Source organism: Hirundo rustica, chromosome 19, assembly GCF_015227805.2.
Source record: "Hirundo rustica isolate bHirRus1 chromosome 19, bHirRus1.pri.v3, whole genome shotgun sequence".
Taxonomy (NCBI): Eukaryota; Metazoa; Chordata; class Aves; order Passeriformes; family Hirundinidae; genus Hirundo; species Hirundo rustica.
In genome coordinates, this window is record NC_053468.1 from 3,107,240 (window position 1) to 3,134,145 (window position 26,906).

A 26,906-nucleotide genomic window follows, 5' to 3' on the forward strand; every position below is an offset into this window, starting at 1 on the left:
AAACAGAGAGCTCTACTCAGATGCAATTCAGAAGTGAAACCTTACTCCAGTCCCACACACTCACCCCACCAAGTGCCGCTTTGAAACACTAAAAAGTTTGCCCATGAGAAAGGATCAAAAAACTCCAAACCATTCTGGACTCTTCCAAAACCTGAACCTGCCAGCAATGAACTCACCACAAACTTCACACAAACTTTCTAGTACTAAGCAATGCCTGTGGGAAACAATACAAAATGACTGAGTACTGAACAAGGAGACAGCTACTGCATTTCAAACTAAAATGTTATTGAACCACTTGAAGAAGCCACCATCCAAAGGCCACGCCAACTCGATGCCCGTTTTTGGGATGGGATGTGTACAGAGCCCTGTTCAAGAACCAATCGTGTGATCAGCAAACTGCTTGTCCCCACCCTGGAGCCAGGGGGATTTGATAATGGAAAGATGCCCAAAGACTTTCAGAGCAGGTCCTAAAACGTGGGTAATTACCCACTGAAGGATGTAATAAACACCACAGCAGACTACACGTCAGCAAGACTTTTAAAATACTAATTCTCCCCCAGGGAAAGCGTTCAGGCAGGCAAGTTTGGATATGGGGGGAAATCCAACCTCCACAGACGTCAGTGGTGCTTTTGCAACTCTTGCAGGACCAGGACACGGTCCCCAGACTTGCAGCCTACTGACGCTTATGGGGATTTCACAGAAGGATTAGGGTCTTGGCATGAGAGAGGACTACTAATTGTATGCAGGGTGACTGCAAAGCTGTGTAAAACACACACAGAAATCATTTGGAAAAAAGGCATCAACAACAACAAGAAGAAGTCAAAATGTTTTGGCTTCGATGTCATCTGCACAATGTGGAAATACTGAATAGCTTATTCCTCACTCATAATTGGAGTTCACTGCTGAATGTCTCAAAAATTGCAGGGAAAAACGCTCCATTGTTCTGCACTTTCTTTTGTAAAGCTGTTACGTGTTCAGCCTCTAAAGAATGCATCTTTGGAGAAGAACTACGCACTGATTACTTTACAAAGTAAAGCTCCTTTGCTCGGTCCTGCAACCTGAGAGTAACGAATGAAATTGTCAACCGTGCATTTTTAAACCAACGTTTTCATTTCAACATCTGGATTAAGATGCCACAATGAAAAACAGCACACAGGCTTCCCTCTGCTCTCTTCATACATCTCCCATTCTTACATTTCAGAACCAGCGAAGTTTCAAAGCAAACAAAGAATCAGTTGGTGCTGTTAATGCCTTGCTTCTTACTCAATAGCCTGATGTCATGAAAAAACCATATTTTTCAAATCTACAGCTCCGTAAGCCAAAGATTTCATATACATTCCCACCCCAGAAATATAAAGTCAGGAATACAGCTGAAAGTGATTACTTAGATATTTTTATATGATGAAATTCAAAAGCTGCTTCAAGTGATTTACAAAATCTTCTGTAAGACAAATCCCACATCTGTGCTGACCACTTGCCTCCCAGATCTCAGCAGATGGCAGTTTCAAACAGAAAAGTTCTGAGTCCCTGAAAATCAGGGTGTACCTTAAGCTGTAATCAAGGGTTTGAAGATTTTCCCTACACAAAAAAAAAAAAAAAAAAAAAAAAAAAAAAAAAAAAATTGTGGACAGTCTAATTTCATGACATTTCTATCTACTCCCCACCATTTCTTGTACAAAGTCTGCCTACAAAATTAGTACCTGGTGTGTTATTAAGAGAGGGTCCCATGGCAGATGATCTTTCCAGGGAAAACACTCTGTCCCAACCAAAGGGAATTTACCAGTGTGAGCAAAGGGAGATCCTCAAATTGTTTTCAGATACTTAACTGAATAACCACAGAAGAACAATCAACATGTTTTGCATTTATTTAAATCCAGAACAGAAGCATCTCAGCCTTCCCAAGAAGAATCTGTACAACACTCAACCAGATGCATAAATACAGCAGAAAAACACAAAACGCAAGAGAGGCAAAGCACAGCACCAACACCACCATGGCGCTGTGTGGATGCACCAAGGAAGAGTCAGGAGAAAATTCAAGATTAAATACAATGAGGAAAGAGGAAGACGACTGGGCCAAGAAAGTAACAAGTAAAAACAAAAGCAAAGGCAAATAAACAACAGCGTAAGATAAACTGCTGCTCTCTCACTGTAGAGCTTTTTCTCCTCCAGCACCCCAACTCTCCTTGCTCCCACTCCTATGTGAGAGGATCTACTCAATGGAGAATGTGGATGGTTTATCATTTTTTAGCAGGGATCACCAAGCTGTCCCACAGCAGCACAGAACTCCTGCAACAGCCTCGGAAAGCCCCCAAATTCACCCCGAGTGTAGGTGGACTCTGCAGCAGGGATGGTGTGGAGGTCACCAGGAGAAGTCTGGGATCCTTCCAACAGCAGGAAGGGAGATACCTCACTGTGGGTGCTGGGGACATCAGGGCATGTAGGCAGATGGGGGCTGATTACACTGCCGAGGCTCTCAGCAGCAATCAGGAATTAAAACTGTTATTAAATCAACCCTCCAGAACTCAAGCAGATGTCCATGCAACAGATAACAACGGGGTGATGTTAAACCAAAACCGCGACCGAAACAAAGACACGGAGCAACATCTCCTCCCCATAGCTCTGCTCAGCCATGCCAGGCATTATCAGAAGACAAATCAATTACCAAAAGCTACCCGTGGCTGCCTAAATCCGGGGCTGAACAACTTCACTGAGGGTTGTGCACCACGAGTTAAAGGCCTCCAATCTCATTTGGTGCGTTCTGGTTTTGTCCTTGAAAAAAACCCACCCAATAATAGGTCTGGCTGCGGCTCAGACGGAGGAATAATGCCATCCTCCTCATTAATCAAAGGCTTTCCCCACAGCCAGATGTTTGCTGACTTGTACTGCTCTCTTTTATTACTGGTTTGGAGGCAAAAATTGCTGTGTGCTGAAGTTACTCCAATTGAACTGGTTGTCCCTGGTAACTGCACCCCAGCATTATTGAGTTACCGAGGCATTCAAGGAAGAGTGGCTGTTTGCTTTGACAATTCCATCTACTTTCCCCAATAACCATCAGAGTAAGATGCTAATTTACTTTTAGGACTGTGGGAATTTTACTGCAAACCCAGAAAAGGAGCCTGGGTTAAAAGATCTGTCAGTGTCTGGTGCCCAGGGTTTGGAAGAAGGAGAGATGTAGAAAAATGCAGAATATACCAGAGAAGATAGAAGGACCTTAAAAGTCATATTTTTCAATAACACTAAGCAACAAAAGTGATTTTTTTTATACAGGATAGGAAGCCATCATCTCCCTACAAAGCTTTCACAGCCTCAGTAGATAAAGCAACCAACCCACAACGGGAAGAGTTGGCTACAAAGGACTTCTGGAGGTCTTGGAGCCTGGGCATCACCCACACTCAGCCCTGCTGGGCAGAGCTTCTCCCAAACAAGCCCTGAAACCTGCAAGGATGGGGAGCTGAGAGCTCAGGGACAGAGCTCTCAGTGTTCCCACCTCTCTTGCTGTCTCTACCCTGCATCTCTAATATTCCCTCCTTCCCATAAATCTATATAATTCGCTGGGGTTTAGGAGTATCCCTTAGTGCAAAGGAACCATAACTCAAAAGCACTGCCTACATTCCTCTAATGCTTTTGTTTTAAAACAAATTAAGCCCGTGGGGTACTGAACATATGCTCGACATCCCCAGCTCTCGCTGGCATGTTTTTGAAAAATAGAAAGTTTGTGCTTTTCTGGGGAGTCAGGTCATTAACCCGACTATTTAAAAAAATCAGCCTATTATACAAGGAAACTTCTAACTGCCTGAGCTACAGGTTATAAATCTCCTGTTTAGAAATCTGATATCCTGACATAATTGCCCTTACAACTTACAAATAGGTTCTCTGTTATCCGTAGATTAAGCTTCCTCCAAAGCCACATCACATCTGCTTGGTTTTGAAAATATACAGCATGAGCTTCAATTACTTTACACTCCACACAAAAATAATCCTGAATTTAACTCAGGGCTTCTTGGAATAAGAGTTTAAGACCCCATAATCTTTTTATTTCATGTTTTCGTGCAATCTAATAGATGGAAGCATTGGCCAGCATGTAAAATTAATGCTACCTTCCACTTCTACGATTTCCCAACCATTTAACTACATTGCAGTGGAATTTTTAAAGCAAATATGGCAAGCAGAAGTCCCACCATCTAAATAATCTGAAATGTTCTGTAGGGAAATGGTCAGCTACTAATTGGAACCACAGTGTTTTCACATCCTTATAGGAAGAGGGTTTGGTTTAAAAGAAGCCTGAGTTAAACTGCAGTTTCTCTGAAGGATGAAGCTTCTGTTGCAGCTCCTCTGAGTAATGAAACTGCTCAGATCCCGACCACTTGAGTGAGCTCCCAGTAAGAAGTGTCTGGACTTCAAAGGGGCAAACTGGGGGCCTCGAGCAGCGTTATCATCCAGGTGCACAGCATTAAATATGTGAGCGTTTTTGCAGAACTGGGGACTTAGTGACACAAAACCGGCAGCAAATGAGAAAAAAAAAGGTAAATCCGTGTTTCAAAGCTACATCACCTCTCAGCAGCAGGGACATCACACAGCACTGCCAGACAACAGCCAACTTTTCCTTAAACAATTCCTTTACCTAAGGAACAGCAATGGCTCAGAGACCCATCCTGGAAGATGTCATCTCTCTCCTTCCAACACAGCCTTGGGATGTTCAGACACAGGGGATGCCCGAAGGGACAGGTACCAGCATTATCCCAATCCCAACCAGAGCTGAGCCTGAGTCTGCCCGCTGCTTCCACACCCGTTGCCTCAATCACTAGCCTGAAAGATGGTTAGAAATAGCACTGTGGGGCACCACCTTTTCAATTCTTACTCAATTGCTTCCAGAGATTAGTTTTGTAAAGAGGATTTTTTTTTCTTTTCTTTTAAGCTCGTTGGGAAATGCAGGCTCAGCCTTGCACCTTCCTTTTCCTCACAGCCTGCCCCGTCTGGGTCCCAGCGTGCTTTCTGTCCATTATCTTCCAGATTAAACTCTACGGATGAGAGGCTGCAGCTCGTAGAGTATCGAACACACCAAACGAGAGGAACAAACCCCATCCCACAAACTGGCAGGGCAGCTCCGCCAGCAGCTCCCAGTCGAGCCGGGCTCAACTCGCTCCTCAACCACCGCGTGTCCTCCCACGGCTGGCGGAGGCCACGGCTCCCTTCTGCGCCCAAACCCACGCAAGAGCCCACGGGCACCGTGTCCGCTGCCCACGCCAAGGTCTGGTTTCCTCGGTCGCCCACCCGAGCGACGCCGTGCCCGTGTCTGGGCTCGGAGGAGCTGCTCCCCTCACGCCTCACCTGCAGCCCCGCTCCTCCGCGGGGCCGGGCGAGGCCAGCCCCGCACGGACCACGATGCCCAGCCCAGGGCTCCCCTCCGCGGAGCCGCGGCTCCCAGGCCACGCAGGAGCCGGGCGAGACGGCGTCGCCCCGCGGGACAGCAGCCGCCACCTCCCCCGCCGCTTCCCCGGCTCCCCCGGGAACTTTCTGGAAAGCGCCCGGCCCCGGCCGAGCCCCCAGACAAAGCCCGGGGCGCGCCCCGCCGCCCCCCGCCCGGCCGCGGGTCTCACCTTGCGGTGCTTGTCGGCGAAGGGCAGCGCCAGCCAGGGCATGGCCCGCACCGCCTCCTGCCACTGCTGCTGCTCCTGCTCCGCCGACACGAAGACGATCTCGAGGCGCTGCCCGCCGGCCGCCGCCGCCTCCCCCCTGAAGCGCCCGTAGAAGGCGGCCAGGCTGGCGCCGAGCTGCGCGCAGGGGCCGCCGAGGCTGCAGCCGAAGTAGAGCCCCACCAGGGAGACCCCGCGGGCGGCCAGCGCCGACACGGCCACCTCCTCGCCGTCGGCGGACACCAGCACCTCTCCCAGCACGTCGGTGAGCGCGCCCGCCATCCCGCTCCGCTCCCGCTGCGCGCCCGCTCCGCTCCCGCTCCGCTCCGCGCCCGCCGGCCGCGCACGCCCCGCCCCGCCCCGCCAGGGGGCGCTGCCGCGCCGCGCGGCCCCGCGCCCGCCCCCGCTTCGGGCAGCGCCGCCCCGGGCCGGCCCCCCCCGGCCCCTCAGAGCCGCGGCCGGCGGAGCCCGGGCACCGGGCGGCGGCACCGGGCTAGGCACCGGCACCGCGCACGGCTGCCTGGGGTGCTGGGGAGAGATTCTGCCCTCAGAGGGTGAGGTGCTGGCGCAGGTTGCTCCGAGAAGCTGTGGGCGCCCCGTCTCTGGAGTGTCCGAGGCCAGGCTGGATGTGGTTCGGAGCAGCCGGCTCCAGTGGAAGGTCTGCCAGCCCGTGGAGGCCTGTGATCACACAGAACCAGCTAGGATGAGAAGAGACCTTTGGGGTCACGAGTGCAAGCTGTGACAGAACACCACCTTGTCAGACAGGCGTTGAGTGCCACATCCAGGCTTTCCTTAAACACCCCAGGGATGGTGACTGCACCATCTCCCATTCCAGGGCCCAATCGCTTCTTCTGTGAAGAACTTCTTCCTAATGTCCAGCCTAAACCTCCCCCGGTGCAATTTAAGACTGTCCTCCTGTTCTGCTGCTGTTGCCTGTGAGAAGAGGCTGCTCCTCACCTGGCTATAATCTCCTTCCAGGGAGTGGTAGAGAGTGATAAAGTCACCAAGTCACACCTGAGCCTCCTTTTCTCCAGGCTGAACATCCCCAGCTCCCTCAGACAGGACTCCTTCCATAAGGTCCTCTCCAACCCAAACCATTCTGTGACTTCCCACTGGCCCCACGAGGGTTAATCCAGCCTCCCCAAAACCCACAGATTTGTTCCCTTCTTTGTTTCCAAAATCGAACATAAATACATATTTACCCCTATTAAATGCAGGCAGAAAAAAACCTGAAAGCCAATCCAGCAGCGTAAACATAAATTGGGCTGCATTGAGTTACACCGTCTGTCTGGCTGGGATACAGAAAGGAAATAAACCAGAGATGGTGACATGCAAACCGGGCTGTGAAATGTATTTGCTCTTTGTAATCAAAGTCTGCAATCTGCAAGCCTGCGGAATTCGCTGCGGGATCCTCAGCTGCTCCCGGCTGATGTCCGTGTGTCCTTGCTGCAGAAGAGCCCCAAAACAGCACACTGAAATCTTACTATCTGCTGCAATAAACACCTTCATTTTTACAACCCTTCCTTATTTGGCTTCTCGTTACTGTTGTTGCTTTCAATTGTATTTAAAATCGTTGTGTAGCATCCAGAGCCATTAGGGGATGCTTTATAAATACAATTAATTATCATTATTATTATTATTGCAGCTTTACAATCTCTCTTTTCTCTTGCCAAGACCTGCTCCCTAGAGGTGGTTCAAAGCAGGAGAAGTTTTGTCTTGTTTTTTATTTGTCTTGCCTTATCTGCCTTAATGAAGTATCTGGGTTCTTCAGGGCAGGGAAGCTGTTTTTTAAGTCTGCAACCCTGAACTCAACCAACCCATGCAGCAAGATAAACACACTGCTGTAAAAATAATATTTATGGCTGCAGTTAATACATCTGGCCCTGCTTTTAATGAACAAAGCAGGAGGAAAATGCTCTGAAATACAGAACAAGTCAAAAGCATTTCTCTGTTAAGGAACAATAAAATAAAATGAGGAAACAACTGTACTTAATGGGAAAAAAAAAATCACATGGTGAGGTGTGACTGAACCGAAGTTACACCATGAGAGTGCTTAAAATGCGGTGGGTGAATGTTTGTCCAGGTGCTGGTTCTGCAGCAGAATCACAGATTTAGGATGCCCATTTGACAACCAGCTTGAGACACTGGAATGAAAGAGTCAGGACAGCACCCCAAAGTTTTTAATGAGCAGTTTCTTGTCCATACAGAACCAGTGCCTATCTGCATTTTTCTAACTCCTATTTATTTTATATAAGTACTGGGTTGTTGTTTTTTATGTATATATTACACCCGGGTCGACTAGTACGTTCTATATTTTTCACTGAAGCATTTAGCAAGTTTTTGGGGTTTTTTTTTTCCCCCCAAAGTATTCGCCAAATACTTGGCGTATATTTGGCAAACGATTTGGCACACTTTGGGATTTCCCTGGATGTTTAATTAGACACCCGGTGCTCATTAGGGTCTTGAAAAATACAAACACTGATGAAACGAGGCAGGGTTAAAAGTGCCGAGCCCGAGGGGCGGAGACAAGAAGGGCTGGAAAAGGGGATCCGTGTCCCTCTCCCCGTTCCCTCCCGGTGCTGCTGGGGCGCCTGGAGGGACCTCGGACCCGCGGGGCTCCGGTGCCATCTGCCGGGAACACCTCGCACGGCAAGCGGGGACCGCGACCGGCGCCGCGGGGAGAGCTCCGCCAGGAGAAAAGGAGGCACAAAGGGACCTGGTGGAGCTCCACAACTCCCTGGAGAGAGATGTAGCCAGGTGTGGGTCAGTCTGTTCTCCCAGGCACCAAGCGATAGGACAAGAGGAAATGGCCTGGAGCTGCAACAAGTTGGGTATTTGGGAAAGATTCTTCACCGAAAGGGTGGCCAAGTCCTAGGAGAGGCTGCCTAGGGTAGTGGTGGAGTCATCAACCCTGGAAGTATTCAAAAACCATCTGGATGTGGCACTTAAACAGCAGAGTTACCATAAAACATCCACTGATGCCTCTGATCATCTGATCCTATGGCACGATACCTACATAAAAAAGAAGTTGATTGCAAAAGGCTCTTCAGTTTTTAATTCAGCTGCATTCCAAACTCCACGTTGCACTGAGGGCAGTGGATTTCCCACCTTATTGTGGACATCAGCCAGCAGCAAGATCTCTTAAAGGAAAGGGACGCACTTCAAACAGTTCAGTGTTTGACATAAATCCATTGTGTCCTGACATTCTCCTTATTGGGCAGCTCTCAATCACGAGTACATTTGTGGGATGATGGATTTCAGCAGCAAGATGTTGGCTGTGTTTCAGATTGTGGGCACCCATATCCGGAGAAAGCCTGGGGTAGCAATCCTGCTGGGAATCTGTCGGGAAAACCAGGGCTAATTCTGCTCTGCACATGATGCAAGTCAACTGCAATCCTTCTCCTCTCAGTTTTTTTCTTCTGGAGTCACATCAGCATCGCTGAGAGCCGCTCAGTGTCCCAGCTGCTGAAACCAGCTCCAGCAGGGCAGGCCATCTGCCGGCTCCGGCTGGATTGCGGCTGGTCACACATTAACTCCTTTAAACAGGTCTGTGTTAAGGTATCAGCCCCCCAAAACTCTGCTGCCGAACTCACCGGAGGGCTAAAAAACCACACGGAATTTGACCCTTCAAATTCCTCCAGCTGGTGTTGCAATCCTGTTAATATCCGGCTTGCTGAGGGCGGCTGGTGGAACCTTTGACCCTCCTCATTGTCTGTGGCTCCAGAAGATGAGTCCTGCTGAATGCCATTGGGCAGCTGGCAAGGTCCTTGTCCCTGTCACAGAGGCTGAGGCAGTGCCAGGTCTGTTGTGCCAGTGATGGGGGAGGCCTCAGGGCACCCCTGCTCATCCAAACACGTGCTGGGGTGTCTGTTCTGCCACCTTCCAGCAGGACTGGGGTCCACGTGTAACCACGGAAACACAAAACAGCGCTTCTGAAAGCAACCAGAGTTGATTTCAAACAACACCAACAAAACACAAGGAAGGGGATTTCAATCACAGCCTTTCTCTGTGTATTTGGCTTCCTGGGGGCTAGTCCAGGACCTGGCTCCTGGGACTGGCAGGGAACTTTTTTCCCCAAGCTTGTAAAGATGGGCCTTTCTATTTTCAAAGCCCTTTTCCCCCAGGTTTCTGCCCGATTCTCTCCCTGCTCTTCACCAGCCCAGAGTATTGATCTCAGCAGGGTCACCAGTAAACTTCAAAGGGACTCACACTTGCACTGCTCGTTTAGGACCATCAATAGCACCATCTGAGCCTTATCATTTCCCCTCTGCCTCCACGGGAGATAACAGCACGGCAGGAACCCTCCGGCCATCTCGCAGCCAGGCTGGTGACAGCCACACCACCAGCCAGTTATCACCTTTTCCCATACCCGTTTCTGGTTCTTCAGAGCTGCCCCTGCAGCACCACCCTGCACCCACCGGCACCAGGGGAGGAGGGAAAGGTCACTGAGAGGAGAACTTTTTTTGTCCGGAAATACCGATTTCATCAGGGGACATGAAATCAGAACGACCGTGACTCACCACCACCACTCTACGATTTTTCATGATGTCACATCGTATTTGAAGGGACAAGGGGATAAGTGAAACATTAACGAGACATTACATTTCAGGCCGGTGACACCACATCTATAAGGCACCAGGGCAGCATTTAAACAGCTGGAAAACCGAGACCCACTTTCCACTGTAATTTTCCGTGCATTAGCAATAGGCTTGGTTACAGCTATTTGGTTACGAGTACCTGCACTTAGGTAAAATTTCACTCCTGCAACAACCCAGCCTCTGACCCAAAACAAATCTCCCCTTTGCCAGGCGCTGGGCAAACGCAGCCATTCCAACCTCCTCACCCTGCCGGCTGCACCACTGGGCACCGGCCTGCTGGGGGGCACTCCCTGGATCAGGAACAATCCCTGCTCAGGAGGCATTGGTGAGTGCATGGAGAACGGGAGGCTGCCCAGAGCCGCCTGCGCTGCGCTGCGCTCTTTCCACGATGCTGATGGCAGAGGGGACATTCCTCTGCCTTTGACAGTCCCCGTGTTAGGGAACCCACCCCACAGACAGCACCTAGAGGGTCCTAAACCATCGTCCCACAAGGAGTTCCGAGTCCATAACCACCACCTGGGGGTCTCTGGACCTCTGGTGACCCGCTGATCCACACGCGTCTCCTCAGGGGATCCCCATCCCAGAGCCGATGAACAACAGAGCTCCAGATGTCGGCGAACAAACAGGGGCACCCCCTGCTCTTTGCACAGCAGATTCCGCAAACCACCAACACCAACAGGGGATTCCCCAACCCCCAAAAACCCCGCGACGGGCCCCGGCCAACACGTGTGTGCGGGGAGTGCCCAGCCGCCGACACGCGGCCGGAGCGCGGCCGTGGGGTCCCGGCGGAGGATCCCGGCCCTGTCCCGGAGCACGGAGCTGCCCGTGCCGAGCCGAGCCGAGCCGTGCCGCTCCGCCCACAGCCCCGCGGCCCCGGGGGCGGAGGCGACCGGGCCGTGCCCATAAGGCGGGCGGCGGTGGCGCGGGCGGTACCGGCGGCGATGGCGGCAGCGCGGTGCCTGCGGGGCGCCCGGCGCCTCCTGCCCGCGGGGGCACGGCAGGAATGCTTCGAGCTGGCCCGGCTGGCGGGGCCCGTGGTGAGACCCTGGGCGGGGTGAGACCGGGAGGGGACACGGGGGACGCCCAGGGGACACGGTGTCCTCCCGCCGGAGGTGTGGAAGCGAGCCGCCGGGACGGGGATCGCGGCGGAGCTCGGCTGTGCGCAGCCGGGCAGCGCTTCCCGGGCGCTCCGGGATGCCGAGGAGAGAGACCTCCGGCCCTGCTGGTTCCGTGCTGCAGGGTTTCGGCTGCCTCCAGCCTCCGGGCACGGCTCTGCTGTCGGGGATGTGCCTCCCACCCGCTCCGGGGCCACAGCGCGGTCCCTCCGCCACTCTCCATGCCTGCTGGGTTGGCGCCCGGATCCTTATTCCTTGCCCCAGGCGCTCTTGCTGCTGCCCAGCGTGGTCCCTGCTTCCCTGCAGCACGGCTGTGGAGGAGCAGTGGTGGGCTCGGGGAGGGGGACTGTGTTAAACTGCTCTGTGAAACCAGGCCTGAATCCTGGCACTGCCGCTGCCACTCACCCCTTGGGTGACAAGTGAGACACTCTGCTTAGTGCCAGGTCCATAGCTGGCCCTTCCAGCGGGCTCTGGGTGCCCTATAACTCGCTGTCCTGAAATCCTCCCTGGACTGGAACTGCTGTTTGCCATTTGTCTGGACCCTCAGGAGGGAAATGGACCTTTGATAGTTGGCACAGACAGTGCTGAGCACATTTTGCAGAGGCTTCCACAAAGGGGAACCATGCACCACTGCCTTAGTCTTAATCCCTCACGTGTGAAATTTTGTGCTTTTAGTCTTCTGCTATATCTGGTAAATAAGCACCAAGTGTTAAACTTCTCAGAGGCATCCTCCCTGAAATCAAATCCCTGACCTGCTGTGTTCAGTCAGCAGAGGAAGTCCAGACTAATTTCAGTGTCTGTAGCTGAACACATCAAGCCCTCTCAGTCCCCTCAACCGTCCTGCCTGCAGCACAGCCTGCTCCTCCGTGTGCACAGACACCTCAAACCCAAACCTACAGCTGCTGTTTCATGATCATTTCACGATAAACGCTCTGCTGGGATGATGCTTGAGGTTCAGACCCCTCCTGTGGGGATTACTCACAGCACCAGGTCGAACATGTCTGGGCTTGGCAGCAGGACTCTGTCTGCAGGCAGCACTGGGAGGTCTGCAGAGGAGAAGGGATTGTTCTGCTCTTCCTCGACCCTCAGAGCTGGTTTTCCAGCAGCTCTGGGCTCTCATCTTGCCAACTGCTGTGTGGGAAGGAGTGTCAACAGCTCCTGGGCATGGTTTCCAGTGGTGCCCACCCCTCAGAGGGTATAAATGTCCCTAACTCTGCCATCTCTTTTGAGTTGTGCCATTTCTCTGTGCCCTGGATGCCTGTAAGGGGGACATCCTCTTGCCAAGGGAAAATGAGGTCTGGAGAAATCTCGGCTGCAGCATTGTTACACACTGCTGGCGAGGAACACGCAGACTGGCCTTGGTGTCTCTCCAGGAGGAGAGGATGTTGTGGTTTTGGAGGATAGTTTTCCACAGATGCACGCAAATGTGGAAAAGCACTGGGATGTTTTATTTTCCCTTCTCTGTGCAGCCTTCATCCTGGGAAAGAGGATTTCTAGTGAAGCCCTTAAGCCTCTCTTAAATGGGGTCATCTGGCAGATTGGCTGTGTAACACCAAAATACCACAGGGCAGGTAGATGTTGGCTTTGAAAGACAGAGCTACTGAGAGCCTCCCTGAGTCCTGGAGCTGCCTCCCCTGCCCAGCAGTGTTGGCAAGCAGGGATGGGTTCCCAGGACCTCAGCAGAGCCCTGGCCTCGAGGTATGGACAGAAACACAAGGAAACCTGGCTGTTCATAGTCCATCTCCTGGGGGAGGGGTGGTGTCCCGCAAGCCCTAACAGGTCCTCACCTCACCTCACCGTCTCCTTCTCCTCTCCTCCTAGTTCTTCGCCCAGCTGCTGGGGTTCCTCATCAGCGTGGTCAGCTCCATCTTCTGTGGCCACCTGGGGAAAGCCGAGCTGGATGCTGTCACCCTGGCTGTGTCCGTACGTATTGCTCCAGCTCCCCTTGGATTTAAAACATATGAGTTATGTGTATATATGAGGGCCCTGTTCTTTTTTTTTGCCCTGAGCACAGGCAGGAGAGGGGCGCTGAGCAGTCAGTGCCTGTGCCAGTGCAAGGCCAGCACCTGAGAGCCTCTGGCCAGCTCCCTGAACCCACCAGACCTGGGCACGTAGCCAGGAGCAGCACTGTTGGTTGTGGTGCTTTAGCTCTTCAACCCTTGCTAGAAGACCCTTTCCCCCACTATTTAGTTAACGAGACTTTGTTATTCTGAGAAATAGAGAAGGACTGGCAAACTTCCCAAAAACTTGTAGCAGAGCTGTCTCCCCACCCAGCTGGGAGGGAGGCAGTGCTGTGGGCCAGGTTCCCCTTTCTCTCCTCCAGGTTATCAACGTGACAGGCATCTCCATCGGTTCTGGCTTGGCCTCAGCATGTGACACGCTGATGACCCAGGTCAGTAGCAGCTCCCCCTTTCCCGTGCCTGGAGGTGTTTGCTGTTGGTGTCTCACCTCCTGTGCGGTGTGATCTGGTCACAAAGGGCAGGGCCGTGGCAGCTGCCAGACAGAACAGGGTTGCAAACACTCTGGCTGGAGCCTGCTCCCTCCCCAAGGAGCCCTGGGTCATGCCTGGGTGCCAAAGGATTTGCAATCTGCAAGTTACGCCCAACCAGCCTGGTATTTGCAGCTGCGGGCCGTGGGAAAGGTGTTTAATTGTCCTGTTGTTGCCCTGAGCGTTTTCCCAGCCCCTTTGGCTCCCTGTGATGCCCGCCTTGTCCTTCTCTCCTGACCCAGACATATGGCAGCAAGAACCTGAAGCAGGTGGGCACCATCCTGCAGCGGGGCATCCTCATCCTGCTGCTGTTCTGCTTCCCTTGCTGGGCCCTCTTCATCAACACCGAGAGGATCCTCCTGCTCATCCGACAGGACCCCGAGGTCTCCAGGTCAGGGATGAGATCCAGCCCCTCTGGACCAGGCATTTGCCATGGAGTGTTGAAATCAAGGCTCTCTGGAGCTTGAGTGCAGCGCTGTTTGGCTTGGCTCTTGCTTTGCTGTATCATTAACTGGGGAAACAACTCTCTTTCCAGGTTAACTCAGCTCTACGTGATGATCTTTATTCCAGCACTTCCTGTAAGTCTCTGCTAAAGCTGTTAGAAGCTCTCTGTACCTTAGTAACACCAGGGAAAGGAGGGAGGGCCTTTGCTGTGTGGCTCACAGGGCAGGTTTAGGGTTTTACAACGTGCCCCTTGACCTTGTGCCTTACCAGATGTGCACAGGCCAGCAGCTGCTGGAGCAGCAAGCAGGGGCTCTCTCACCTTCCTGTGCAAAGGCTTTTGCTGTGGCCACATAACTTGTGATGGACATTTGCACCTGGACCTCCAGGTTCACTCTTAGCCCTGAGATAAAGGCTGGAGCTGTTCCCACACTCACAGCTGCTGGGCTCTGATTCCTCTGAGGCAGGGAGCAGTACCTCTGTGAGATAAGGGTCTCTAGGTTTATCCTTTCTTCCAAGCTTTCCAGGCTTTCTCACGCTGGTGAGGAAGCACTGGAGATTTCCCACTTGGAGACTGATCTGTCTTCCCAATGGAAATGGGATGTGCTTTCTGTCACTCTCGGTTTTGGATGCTGGCAGTGCTTCAGCTGGAGCCCAGGGGTTTTGGAAGAAGGGGGTTGATCTGGCAGTATTCAGTGGTCACTGGGCTGTTGAACCACGGTGTGGTGATGAACTGAATCCTGGCTTTTGCAGGCGGCGTTTCTGTACCAGCTGCTGACAAGATATTTACTGAGTCAGGTATTGTATAATTCTGGCCATGGAATAAAGGTATTCCCAGGAACATGGATAAACTTAGGGAATTCAGTTCACCCTGTTCTGGGGAGAGCTGGGCTGAGGAATGTGTGATGAGCCAGCCCTGGCTGAGCTCATGGGAACCACTGTTAGCTGGCTCCATTTCCTACTCCCCAACTCTTTGTTTTCTGGGCTGCACCAGCTCCTGAGCTCTGCTTGTCACCTCCTGCATGTCTCAGAAAGCCATCCTCGCCTGGAACATGAGCTGCTGCCTTGGCTTTCTCCTTGGGCATTGCTGGAGGTCTCTCTTGTGTTCACTGGATGGGGCTTGGGCTGCGTTTTGGGCAAGCAAATTCCAAAGTTCCTCCTTGGCTTCCAGGAGATCATTATGCCTCAGGTGGTGACGGGGATTGCAGCCAACATCCTCAATGCGGCCATGAACGCCTTCCTCCTCTATGCTCTGAAGCTGGGCATGGTGTAAGTGTGAGCAGGGCTGGTGGCAGTCTCTCCCACGCCCTCCCTCCAGCCCCCAGTCTGCAAAGCTGAGGCTGGAAGGGTCTGTCCCATATCTGCAGCAGGGTTGCTGTGGGTGCTCTCGGGTCTGTCCTGCTGTGCCTGAGGAGGTGGGCAAGGATGTCACGTGTTACCTGCTTGTCTCTCTCCCCAGGGGCTCTGCCTGGGCTAACATGGTTTCTCAGTACACCCAGGTCATCCTCCTCGTCCTTTACATGTGGTGGAAGAAGATCCATGTGAAGACCTGGGGAGGTACTGTTCCACCTTAATCCTTCAGAATAGCAGTGTCTGGCCCTGGGAGTTTGGCATTGTCACCAGCACGTGACAAAGGGACTGCCATCCCCTCACAGCGGGAAGATGCTGCAGCCATGTCCTCAAGGCCTTTACTGTAGCTCCAAGCACTTTCTTGTCGAATATTCTGTCTGCAGCGTGGCACAGCAGCAATCCTGGGCTGATGTCCTGTGAGCTGCAGGGGGGGTTGTCCCCAGAGAGTGGATGTGGCTCCTCTTTAGGGGAGCAGATGGACAGCACACGTTCATTCTGCTTCACCTCCTCCTGTCAGGCTGGAGCAGGGAGTGCCTCGTGGACTGGGGCTCCTTCATCTGGCTGGCAGTGCCTGGCATGGTCATGATGTGTATTGAGTGGTGGACCTTTGAGGTTGGGAGCTTCTTGGCTGGTGAGTCCAAATCCTCTTTTCCCTCTGGGTCCTGGTGGCTGCTGCTTGAGCCAGGAGCAGCCTCCTCACCTACAGGGTCTGCAGGACATCTATTCCCATCTATTCCATGGGGATAGATGCCTCCTTTTCAGCCAACCGAGGCGGTGGTAAATCTTTTCCAGGGCTGATCAGTGTGGTGGAGCTGGGTGCACAATCTGTCATCTACGAGCTCGCCTGTGTCGCGTACATGGTAAGGGCTGGGGGTGTGAAGCCCCAAAGAGCCTGGGAGGAACCCCAAAACAGCGGCCCCGTGGAGCAGTGCTGAGGTGGGGAGCAGGGGTTGGTACCAGGCAGGTGGTGCCTGCTTCTCAAGCCTGCACATCCAGGGTGTGCCGCAGATGGAAAATCCCTTCACTGCAGCAAGTCCCAAATTCCCCACTGGGGAAGAAGAAAATCTCTGCAGGCTCTGCTGTCACTCACCTCCTCTTGTCTCCTGCTTCTCAGGTGCCCCTGGGCATCAGCGTGGCTGCCAGTGTCAGAGTGGGGAATGCCTTGGGAGCAGGGGATGTGGAGCAAGCCAAGACCTCCTGCATCACTGCACTGCTGTGCACAGGTCGGTGCAGTCCTGCAGAGCAGAATAAAGGGCAGTTATCAGCAAATGGTTCCATTTCCCTCCCCCAAGGCCAGGGACCTCCCATAGGAACCCACTCCCACTTGTTTGGACCCTTTGGGCAAGGCAAGGTCCTGACTCATCTTTTCTGTTACGAGCCTGGTGCAAAGGCTTTGATAATTCAAAATGCAGCTTAGTGCTCTGTCCTCACACTCCAGAGGGCAGAGAGAGTATGTGGGGAGAGTGAGAGGAAAACAGACTTGTCCTCTGCTGCGGTATCATTTGAAGGCAGCGAAGTCCAGTCCCCACCACATGGAGCCCCTGAGGCCTGGGTCTGGGTCAGGAGCAGGATGAGCTGCCCTTGAAGCAATTTGATTATTCCTTTTTCTTTCAGGAGTTTTCGCTGTGGTGGTTGCAGCATTACTGGGGAGCCTAAGGGACGTGGTGGGATACATCTTCACCAATGACACGTGGGTTAACAGCTTTCTTTTAAGTAGTATTTCCTTCTTGGAAGGTGTTATTTATACCCCAGAAGCTGCTGACAGATAAGAGTTCATAAACTCCCATCTGGCAAACGTTCCTCAAGGGTTCCTCCCCATTTCCCAGCGTCCCTGGGCAGCGCTGCTGCTTCTAACACCGGGACACTGCCACGGTAGCAGGCTGGGATCAGGGAGCTGGGATCAGGGAGCTGGGATCAGGGAGCTGGGATCAGCTTTTGTGGTTGAACTGAGGACCACAGGGTGCTGCTTCCCCTGCTCAGTCCATCCATCTTCCCAACAGGGAGATTGTCAGCTTGGTGTCCAAAGTGATGCTCATCTTTGGCCCGTTCCACTTGCTGGATGCGACAGCAGTGAGTATTGGAGTGACTCCTCTCTGCAGCTTGGGGTGCAAAGCTGCCTGAGGTTGAAATGATCCAGAGAAGCAAGCTGAGAAACTGTCAAAGCAGCTGCTTGTGTTACCTGTAACACCTCGGTGTGGCTTGTGGCTGCCCCTTGGCATTGCTGCAGATGCCCCAGTTTTTCCTCCCCTTTTCCCCTGGCCAAGGCTCCAGCTTTTTACTGGTTTATCAAAGCACCACAAGTGAGCAGCTGGGTCTTCAGAGATACCAGGTCCTCCCAGCACACTGGGATGCTCAACAGACAGTAATTTTGGCCTGTTTCCTCCTGTCATGTCCTGGAAGAGGCACCTGGGCACCGTGGGGGAGCTCTTTGGGATCTGCTGGGTGTCTGTTGGCAGCTGCAGCCCCACAGCGCGTGCTCCAGAATGTGGCTTTGCTCCCTCTCGGCTCGGTGGGCCGGTGCTGAGGGTCTCCCTGTCCCCAGGGCTGTGCCGTGCCCGAGAGCCGCCTGGCAGTGACCCCTCTGTCCTGTCCCCCCAGGCGACGTGCGGCGGGGTGCTGCGGGGCACGGGCAGGCAGAAGCTGGGCGCCATCGCCAACGCCGTCGGATATTACGCCATCGGCTTCCCCATCGGCATCTCCCTGATGTTTGCAGCCAAGATGGGCGTGTTAGGTACCTGTGCCCTCCGGCTGGCGTGCTGTTAGCTGTGTTGAGCAAAGGCTCAGCCCTGCAACTCGTGCCCGGATCTTCCCTTGGATCAGAGTGGGGCTGGATTGCGCACTGCCGTGTTTGGGGAGGGCACGGAGTATGTCCCAGTAAATCCCGGCTTACTCCCAGCTTCCCCAGGGCCTGTTTCCTTGAAAGCTCTTGGGCTGAAATCCTTGGGCATTCTGGCAGTGACTGGCAAAGGCAGCTTTCCTCAAGCCCTCCCTGATGTAACTTCCCACTGCTGCAGGTCTGTGGGTTGGGATGATCATTTGCATCTCCGTGCAAGCCCTTTCCTTCTTGGCTTTTGTCATCCGCATGGATTGGAGGAAAGCTGCAGAGGAGGTGAGAATTGTGCTTTTCTCTGGTAATTCTTGAAAGGTGCTGAGTTAACTCCTGTTTCAGTACAACACCCTGGCCCTCTAGGAGGTGAAAGAAGTGAACTGGGGTCTGTCCTTCTGTAGCAGAGGAGCAATTTGGTACTGAGAATGCTTGTCTTGGGAGAGTGGAGGGTTTTTTGGGCTGGGCAGGACACTCTTGCCCTGAGAAGAGCAACTCTTCCCTGTGTTTTTAGGCTCAAGTCCGAGCTGGAATGAAAGAACAAGTGGAAGATGTGAACTCCAGTGGCACAGCTGCTAACAAAACATCTGTGGGTATGTAGCCAGGCCTGACACCAGGCAGGGAGCCCAGACTCTCCACCCAGCCCTTTCCTTTCCTTCCCAATTATGGGAACCATGTCCTGGAAGCTCAAATGGCTGGAAAGAGCCTGGTGCCGGCCCTGGGCCGGTGCCACTTCTCCTGCACTGAGTAATGGGGTACAACATACAGCTTCCAGCTGTGTGTCCCAGTGTCCCCAAGCCTTGGGAAAGCGCCCTGAGGACGATCACAGGTGCTTGTGCCTGGGAGCCCCTGGCTGGGCAGCTCAGCCTCCCTGCAGCGCTCTCTGTCCCACAGCTTACACCTCCCTCGACACGGACACCGGGGACACCGCGGTCCTGCCTGAGAGCATCGTCATGGGCGAGAGGCAGCCTGACCACGAGCTCACCACCACACAGGAGCAGCCTGCTGTTGTCCCTGTTCTTCCCCCTGTGACGTGGAGGGCCCTGATCCTCCGCCGTGTGCTGGCTGCTGCTGCTGCCATCGCTGTCCTGCTGGTGGGAATCCTGGTCCGGCTCCTGACTGGCAATGGCTAAAACCAGGGACTGTGCACGGAGCAGGAGGGCACGTGGCAATGTCCCAGAGGATGGGGTGGGGAAGGAATTCCCCCTCAGTGCCTTACCACAAGTCCCTTTGCACGGTTTCTGGTTAGCTCACGATGTTTTATCCCACACGCAGAGTTCTTAAAGGAGGTGAGGAGGTGGCACCTGGGAAAAAAAAAGGCTTGAGAGCTGGTTCCTCTCCTGCACTGCGCTGGGATGTCGCTCCTGAGAGGCGGCAGTGTATCCTGGGGCTGACCCGGGAAGGAGACAGGGTCCTGGTGCTGCTGTCCTGCTCTCTGGGGACATTGGACCGTGTCATCTGCTCATGGCAGAGGCTCCTGCTGCCCACAGCTCGTTTCCTCGCACTCCAGCCTGTACCAGCCTTTGGGGGTGGCAAATCACACTTGCAGCCGCTGTGGCAGCGCAGAACAAAATGGATTTTGCTGGAAGATGTCTGACTCTGCTGTTGGGCGCTGGCTGCTGGTCCTGACCCTGCTCTCCCTCTGCAGGGCGGGCACAGGGCCTAAAGCAACTCTTCTTTGCACTTTTGTAAGGTGTGATTTTGATACAATAAAGTTTTCTGAGTAAATGTTGGGCTGTTTAATGTGGTGCGAGCGTGACCCTGGTCGCTGGCAGGGCTGTGCTGTTAAGAGGAAAGATTGTGGGTCTGGCCCTGGCCCTGAGGTTTGGGGCTGGCTGCAGACGGTGTTGTCACTCTTCCCCTTGGGTACAAAAGCAAGATTTGTTGTTGTCACGGTTGTTGAGCACCGTGGAAGAGGGAGGTTGTGTTCCTCAACCCTACGGAGCCATCAAAGAACTGCCCTATGTCATAATGCAAAGAGCCCGGCACTGAGTCCCTCTGGGCCTGTCCCGGGCCCTTACCTGCAGCTGGGTGACTGCGACGGGCCGAGTCTGGGCCCTGGGAGGTCACAGCCTCGTACAGATGTGTGGCACCTCCCTGTCACCCCACAGCTCTTCTGGTGCCGGTGGCCTGTGAATGAAAAAATGTGACATGAACAAGCTTGAAGCTGCCAAGGTCCCCAAGAGCAGTGGGAGGACTCTGCCCTGCTCAGAACCCCGGTAGGTTTGGGACGGGAGCGAGGGGAGAGCAGGAAAGTGTCTCACTCTGTCCCATGAGCTATCCCAGCCCGCTCCGTGCAGGTGGGGTCTGCACTGAGCAGCATCTCCCCTCCCCTCCGGGCCAAGGACACCGCATTCGGCCCGGGGGAGCCGTGCCAGTGAAACCCGACCCGGCGGGGCTGTGCCAGGGACAGCTGGAGCCAAAGGGGGCCGGCTTGTCTTGGCCACTGTGATGGGAGCGAGCGAGCCGCTGCCCCGCCACTGCCGGCAGCAGCTGCCCACGGCCGCACACACACACAGCCCACAGCCCTGCACCGCCGCCGGGAGAGCAGCACGACCCTCCAGCCCTCTGGCCGGCGGAGCTGTGGCGAGGCAGGAGAGGTAGGATGGCTCACGGGGTGGATTTCGGATGGCTCAGCCCCTAACGCTGGCACAGGACAGGCGGCGAGCGCCTCGCACGGCGCGTCCGGGCTCCTTTGCGCTGCCAGGACCCTCGCTGGGCTCCGGCGCTCCGTGCCCTGCCCTGCCCCGCTGCCCACGCTGCCCACGGCCGGCCCAGGAGAGGGGAACGTGCGGCCGGATCGCCCGGCCCCGGCTGAAGTTCAGCCCGGCGTGGTTACACATTGCTCGCCCCAGCGGGGTTTAACAGAGCGCGGAGGAAGGGGCTCGTTCCACTCCCCCGGCAGGGCAGCATGAAGCCGGAGAGCTTCCCCGAGGAGAATGGCATCGGGGAGGGAAGGGCGGCTGGCCAGGGCGGTCTCACACCCGAGACCTGCCAGAAGAAACGCCGCTGGATTCCGGAGAACTTCTGGGAGGACGTGAGGCAGCTGCTGGTGCTGGCGGCGCCGCTGGTAAGGAGCCGGGAGGAGAGAACGAGCCCCAGCACAGCCACCCCTGCTCACCTCCATCCCTAACCTTCAGCTCCTCTCCGTGCTCAGATCCTGATCCAGCTGCTGATCTTCCTGATCCACCTTGTCAGCTCCATATTCTGTGGCCACCTGGGCAAGGTTGAGCTGGCCTCTGTCACGCTGGCCATCGCTGTAAGCGTTCCCCCGGCCGGGCACCACTCCCTCCCTGCTGACACGGGGATGAGAACGCGGCGGGGGAAAAGGACAGAGGAGATTTCAGACTCCCCCTTTTCCTTTCAGCCCCTCTTCCCCACCCGAAAATCTTAAATGTCTACCTTCACTCCTCGTTTTTTTTAACTCCCAGGTCATAAATGTCACTGCCATCTCTGTAGGTTACGGTTTGACTTCAGCGTGTGACACCTTGATATCACAGGTGGGTAGGACATGCTGGCTCCTGTCCTGGGGACACGGGGGGTTTCCAGCATCAGCTGAGGGTGCCCAGGCACCACGTGGATCCCTGGCTGCTCCTGCGAGCTGGGGAAGCTTATCCCCAGGTAACATTCCCATAACGGGGAGATCCGTGCTCCGAATCCTTCCCAGGAGGTTTCCAGGGTGGTCAGGGCTGCTCTTCAGGGCCCCCTTCCCCCCAGCACCAGCTGATTTCACTGCTGCCCTCTCACCCTGCAGACCTATGGCAGCAAGAACCTGCTGCGCGTGGGGGTGATCCTGCAGCGTGCCACCATCATCATCCTCCTCTGCTGCTTCCCATGCTGCGCCATGCTCATCAACGTCGAGGAGCTGATGCTGGCCATGAGGCAGGACCCCGAGGTCTCCAGGTTGGGTGGTCCCCTCATCCCTCCGCAGTGTGGAGGGGCTGAGAGGAGGGTGGCCATGGCCATGCCCCTCCCTGACGCCCCTCTGTGTGCCCCCAGGATGACCCAGAACTACGTGAATGCATTTCTCCCTGCTCTCCCGGTGAGTGCCCGTGGGCACCCTGGATGCCACCTGCACACGGGGACAGGCTGTCCCCATCCTGCAGCTCAGCACTGGCTCATCCTGTCCAAAACTTCCTTTGCAGGCGGTTTTCCTGTATAACCTGGAGACAAGATACCTGCAGAACCAGGTGGGTCCCAAAGTCCTCACAGCCACCCTGGCTCAGGGCTCCCTTCTACAGTGCATCCAGGGTTTCCATGCTCGCTGTTCCCAGTGATGAGGTGCCCCAAAACAGCTCTGACCCTGCAGATCACCCCGTTCCACAGCCATCCACCTCCCTTCGTACCTCCCCGCTTCAGGGATTTACCTCCACCACACTCATTTTCCAAGCAGGCGACACCACTGGAAGCTTGGGGGTTTTTTTTTCTGGGAAAGGCACTGAGAGTAGGGCTGGGGGTACCTTCACACCTCCCTCCCAAAATCTTTGTGGAGACTCCCCCCAATCTCCTCCTCTTTGCAGATGATCATGTGGCCACTGGTGCTGAGCGGGGTCATCGGCAACATCGTCAACGTGATTGCAAATTACGTCCTCCTCAACGTGTTCCACCTGGGCATCACGTGAGTGGCACCTGTGTCCCCTGGGGAGGAAAACAGGGCACCTGGCGATGGCAAGGGAACGCTGAGCTCACAGGGGAACAGCAGCATGTCTTTTTCCACCCCAAAGGAGGCATAAGCAGGATGCCAATGACCTTTCTCGCTTCCTCTGCAGGGGCTCTGCCTGGGCCAACACCACCGCTCAGTATTCACAAACCATTTTCTTGTTCCTGTACATCATAGGCAGGAAACTCCACGTGAACACCTGGGGAGGTAAGGGCACCTCCCCTGCTCCCTCTGCATCCTGCTTTACCCAGAGGTGTCCATAAAATTTCTGTCAGGTGTTCTTGATAAGAGAGGAATTCTGCTCATCCTGAGGGTGAAATATTAACCCCAGCCCGAGGTGCCCCGAGGTGCTGCTTCAGGGGCAGCTCGTCACGCACCGGCACTGGCAGAGCTGTGTGATCAGCACTAAACATTAATTCTGCAGAAATGAAACTTCCTGCTGAGGCTTTGGAAGGTTCAGCCCCAAAGCTGGATGAGCACAGACGTAAGCAGGAGGTTGTCCTTGGACACCGCTCCGGGAGGGATGGGCTGAGGGTTGTGCTGCTCTGTGGCCCAGCAGGAGAGAATTTGTAGGTGGACCCTGTGCTGCTGGAGATCCTGTGGAGCTGCTGGCTCTGAGAACAGGAATGGCACCTCCAGCTGCCCCGGGTGCTGTGCAGGATGTAACACAGGGCCAGCCTGGTCATCCATCAGGTGTTTCTCCTCTCAACAGGCTGGTCCAGCGAGTGCCTGTTGGAGTGGGACAGCTTCACCTCCCTGGCTATCCCCAGCATGCTCATGATGTGCATCGAGTGGTGGACCTACGAGATCGGGAGCTTCTTGATAGGTGAGTGGAGAGGGGGGTGCCAGGACACGGCCAGGCTCGGCCCAGAGCAGCGCCCACGGCCAGCGCTGAGCCCTCCTGTCCCACAGGCCTGCTGAGCGTCGTCGAGCTCTCCGTCCAGTCCATCATCTACGAGGTGTCTGTTGTGGCTTTCATGGTAAGGGCTGGGTTATCGCTGCAGACCAGGGCTCAACCGAGACAGGCACACAGCAAAAATCAGCTCCAGCAAAACCCCATCTTCCTCCTCTGCACTTCTCCCTGCTCCTGCCTATCCCTCCTTTTGGAGAGGCTTTAAATCCAGTCGTGAGCTCCATCCTGCTCTCTGCTGGGTGGTTATCCCCCTGCCACTGTGACAACCCCACTGTCAGACTGATGTGAGTCCTGTGGTTGCAGATCCCCCTGGGGCTGGGCACAGCTGCCAGTGTGCAGGTGGGCAACGCGCTGGGCGCCGGCAACGCCGAGGCGGCCAAGAGATCCTCCAGCACCAGCCTGATCTGCACAGGTCAGTCCACAACAGCCTGGAAAGCCTCTTCCTGGCCTCCTTCCCATGGAGCAGGGAGTGTTTGCAGTCCTCTGCCTGCCTCTTGTCCCCCTGCTCTCCAGCCAGGCTGGGCTCAGCTCTGTGCGCTGCTTTCAGGGGTGTTCTCCGTAATTGTGGGGTCCATTTTAGCCACCACAAGGAACGTGCTGGGATACATCTTCACCAAGGACAAGTGAGTGCCCCCAGCTCCCGGCCTCGGTGTCTGCAGGTCAGGTCCCAAAAGTGATCCTTGCCTTTCCTCCATCCCCAGGGAAATCATTGACTTGGTGGCGTGGGTCATGCCTATCTACGTTGTCTTCCACCTGTTTGAAGCCATGACTGTAAGTCCCAGGGAATGCTGGCGTTTTCCATGGGGAACCTTGGTGCTCAGCAGCAGCGTCATGGATCAGGCGGTGGAGGGTCCCTCAGGCTGCAGCTGAGCACCAGTGCCCACACCAGGACCCTGCAGAGCTCCTGCGATCTTCCCTTAGAAAACATCGAGCACATAAAAAGACAGAGACCCATAGGACTGGGCAGGGACACAGAAATAACGGGAGGAGGCAGGGAGCTGGGTCATCCCCTGGATTTGGCCAAGGCGATGCTCCCTGCCCCAGCCCCTCTCCCTCTCCTGGCAGGGCGCCTGCAGTGGGGTGCTCAGAGGCATCGGGAAGCAGAAATTTGGTGCCATCCTCAACGCCGTGAGTTACTACGGTGTGGGCATGCCCCTGGCAGCTGTGCTGCTCTTCGTGGCCAAGATCGGCGTCATAGGTACTGACCCCTAGGCACTGCACCCGCAAACCCCCCACGGGCAGGTGCAGCTCCACTGGGGGCTCCCCACAACCCTCCTGCCTGGCTCTGTCCCCCCTCTGACCTGCCTGGGCACACTGGGGTGGACTGGGATGGCTCCTGCAGCTGCTAGGAACTTTTACCGGGAAAAAGTAACCCCAAAGCAGGCACCCACAACCATCCCGTGTCCCCTGACTGACCTGGGTGACGTCTCCTTTCTGGACCTGCTGTCCTGGCATGCTGGGTTGGCTCTGGCTGATGCCCCATGCCCTCTGCAGGCCTGTGGGTCGCGATGCTCGCCTGCGTCTTCATCCTCTGCACCTGCTTCACCACCTACATCTACCGCCTGGACTGGGAGAAGGCAGCCAAGGAGGTAATCCAGGCACTGCCAGCACATCCCTGCACTGGGAAGGGCCTCGGTGCCCTGCTGGGACGAGACAGGCTCAATCTCGTGTCCAGTGCTGACCTCCAGTGCCCCGGAGCAAAACCCAGTGCTCCCATGACATCCCTGTGTTCATCTTCCTCCTGCACAAGCACTCCGTGGCCTCGAGGTTTCCCCCTGCACCTTGTTTGGGGACACGAGGCTCAGAGCAGAGGGGGTGACCCGGGCTACCTCAGCCCTGAGCATCACCTCGTGCCTCTGGGGAGACCCCAAGAGAGGCAGCTCAGCTCTGCTGCGTGGGAATTCCCAGCTGAACCCGGCACATTCCCTCCGCAGGCTCAGTGCCGCGCAGGAGTGACCCAGCTGCCGCCTCCGGAGCTGCCCAGCCTGGGTCCCGAACAATCCTGCAAGGATCTGGATGTGGCATCAGCCCCCCAGCCCCACACTTACCTCCCTGCCAGGGCGGTGTTGGGGTCTGTCGGTACGGCAGGAGCCGGGCACGGCAGGCGGGGGAGGCTTTGGGGTCAGGAAGGGTCCCTGAGGGTTCCCGTAAGCCAGGAACAAGCGCACAAAACGGGGCAGTGTCGTGCTGGTGCCACCCCCGTTACCGGGACAGCAGGAATTACAAGCGTGGGCTCGGGAGGGTGACAGGGGCTGGCAGAGGGACAACCCGCGGGCTGTCCTCACCTTGCGGACACCTGGCCCCACCTCTGGGGGCAGGACCCGCTTGAGATCCCCCCGCTCTGGGCTGCTCCAGGCGTGCATTATCCCTGGCACAAAACCCTCCCCAGAAACCCCTCGATCCCCGTGTCAAAACCCCTCCAACCCCGTTCTCCTTTGCAGCGGGAATAGAAATGCAGGAGGACGTTGTGCTGACGGGCATCATCACCAAGACCGAGGGTCCCGCGTCCCGGCTGGAGCTGCGGGAGGTCCCCTCGGCCGCCGCCACCCCCGCGGTCACCAAGCAGCTGATCTTCCGCCGTGGGCTGGCCGTGGCCGCGGCCGTGGCCGCGCTGGCGCTCGGCATCGCCGTGAAGCTGATCACCAGCGCGGACTGACTCGCACCGAGGACTCTGGGGACTTGTTTTTGGGGTGGAAACCTTTCCTGAGCGTTACAAAGTGCGGAGCAGCCCGCGAGGAAATGGAGCGCACGCGTGTCCCGCAGGAGCCGGAGGGGCTCTGGCAGTGTTGGGCAGCGTTTGTGCAGATATCGCTCGGGAACGGGCCCCCCTCAGGATGCTCTGGCACCCCAAAATGCTGCTCTGGGCTGCCTGAGTGTGTGGGGG

General features: G+C 55.4%; 3 protein-coding genes and 1 long non-coding RNA gene across 7 annotated transcripts in view; 2 read left to right on the forward strand and 2 right to left on the reverse strand.

Annotated features, from left to right (window-relative positions):
- Window positions 1-5,915, reverse strand: part of NXN (nucleoredoxin) — a 46,905-nt gene extending 40,990 nt beyond the window's left edge. Inside the window, exon 1 of the mRNA XM_040082652.2 lies at window positions 5,598-5,915. Within this exon, the coding sequence (XP_039938586.1) occupies window positions 5,598-5,915 (318 nt within the window). The remainder of the gene's footprint in view (window positions 1-5,597) is intronic.
- Window positions 5,916-11,162: 5,247 nt separating this feature from the next.
- On the forward strand, window positions 11,163-20,163 carry SLC47A1 (solute carrier family 47 member 1). 2 transcript variants are annotated; one of them, XR_009208440.1, is made up of 18 exons: window positions 11,163-11,268; window positions 13,168-13,269; window positions 13,670-13,738; window positions 14,077-14,225; window positions 14,370-14,412; window positions 15,029-15,073; window positions 15,447-15,544; window positions 15,735-15,832; window positions 16,143-16,256; window positions 16,418-16,485; window positions 16,740-16,848; window positions 17,240-17,315; window positions 17,626-17,695; window positions 18,224-18,356; window positions 18,640-18,734; window positions 18,964-19,042; window positions 19,344-19,637; window positions 19,725-20,163. XR_009208440.1 is itself a non-coding variant. In XM_040082345.2 (17 exons), exons 1-17 carry the CDS (start codon window positions 11,173-11,175, stop codon window positions 19,580-19,582), a joined length of 1,683 nt encoding a protein of 560 aa, XP_039938279.1. In that variant the 5' UTR covers window positions 11,163-11,172; the 3' UTR covers window positions 19,583-20,163. The 2 variants fall into 2 exon arrangements, 1 of the variants encoding a protein (XP_039938279.1); XM_040082345.2 differs by having other exon boundaries at window positions 19,344-20,163.
- On the reverse strand, window positions 13,160-22,987 carry LOC120761269 (uncharacterized). Of its 2 annotated transcripts, XR_005703592.1 has the most exons (6): window positions 22,817-22,987; window positions 21,852-21,975; window positions 21,571-21,745; window positions 20,471-20,579; window positions 16,716-16,860; window positions 13,160-13,290 (listed from the first exon to the last, which is right to left on the reverse strand). It is a non-coding gene; the product is annotated as an uncharacterized LOC120761269 (long non-coding RNA). The 2 variants fall into 2 exon arrangements; XR_005703590.1 differs by having other exon boundaries at window positions 21,852-22,987.
- LOC120761268 (multidrug and toxin extrusion protein 1-like) lies at window positions 20,943-26,823 on the forward strand. 2 transcript variants are annotated; one of them, XM_040082348.1, is made up of 18 exons: window positions 20,943-21,049; window positions 21,360-21,519; window positions 21,607-21,708; window positions 21,881-21,949; window positions 22,204-22,352; window positions 22,449-22,491; window positions 22,595-22,639; window positions 22,970-23,067; window positions 23,219-23,316; window positions 23,822-23,935; window positions 24,022-24,089; window positions 24,326-24,434; window positions 24,570-24,645; window positions 24,724-24,793; window positions 25,088-25,220; window positions 25,517-25,611; window positions 25,957-26,101; window positions 26,464-26,823. In XM_040082348.1, the coding sequence occupies exons 2-18, from the start codon at window positions 21,361-21,363 to the stop codon at window positions 26,676-26,678; spliced, it is 1,788 nt and encodes a 595-aa protein (XP_039938282.1). In that variant the 5' UTR covers window positions 20,943-21,049; window position 21,360; the 3' UTR covers window positions 26,679-26,823. The 2 variants fall into 2 exon arrangements, with proteins under 2 accessions (XP_039938282.1, XP_058279035.1); XM_058423052.1 differs by having other exon boundaries at window positions 20,979-21,049; window positions 21,355-21,519.
- Window positions 26,824-26,906: the final 83 nt, after the last annotated feature.

Coding starts and splice junctions, on each gene's coding strand:
- SLC47A1 (XM_040082345.2), top strand. CDS start 11,173: ATGGCGGCAGCGCGGTGCCTGCGGGGCGCCCGGCGCCTCCTGCCCGCG. Junction 17,316..17,625: donor TACATCTTCACCAATGACAC/GTGGGTTAACAG, acceptor TCTTCCCAACAG/GGAGATTGTCAGCTTGGTGT. Junction 17,696..18,223: donor ACTTGCTGGATGCGACAGCA/GTGAGTATTGGA, acceptor CTGTCCCCCCAG/GCGACGTGCGGCGGGGTGCT.
- LOC120761268 (XM_040082348.1), top strand. CDS start 21,361: ATGAAGCCGGAGAGCTTCCCCGAGGAGAATGGCATCGGGGAGGGAAGG. Junction 21,709..21,880: donor CTGTCACGCTGGCCATCGCT/GTAAGCGTTCCC, acceptor TTTAACTCCCAG/GTCATAAATGTCACTGCCAT. Junction 23,936..24,021: donor GATCGGGAGCTTCTTGATAG/GTGAGTGGAGAG, acceptor CCTGTCCCACAG/GCCTGCTGAGCGTCGTCGAG.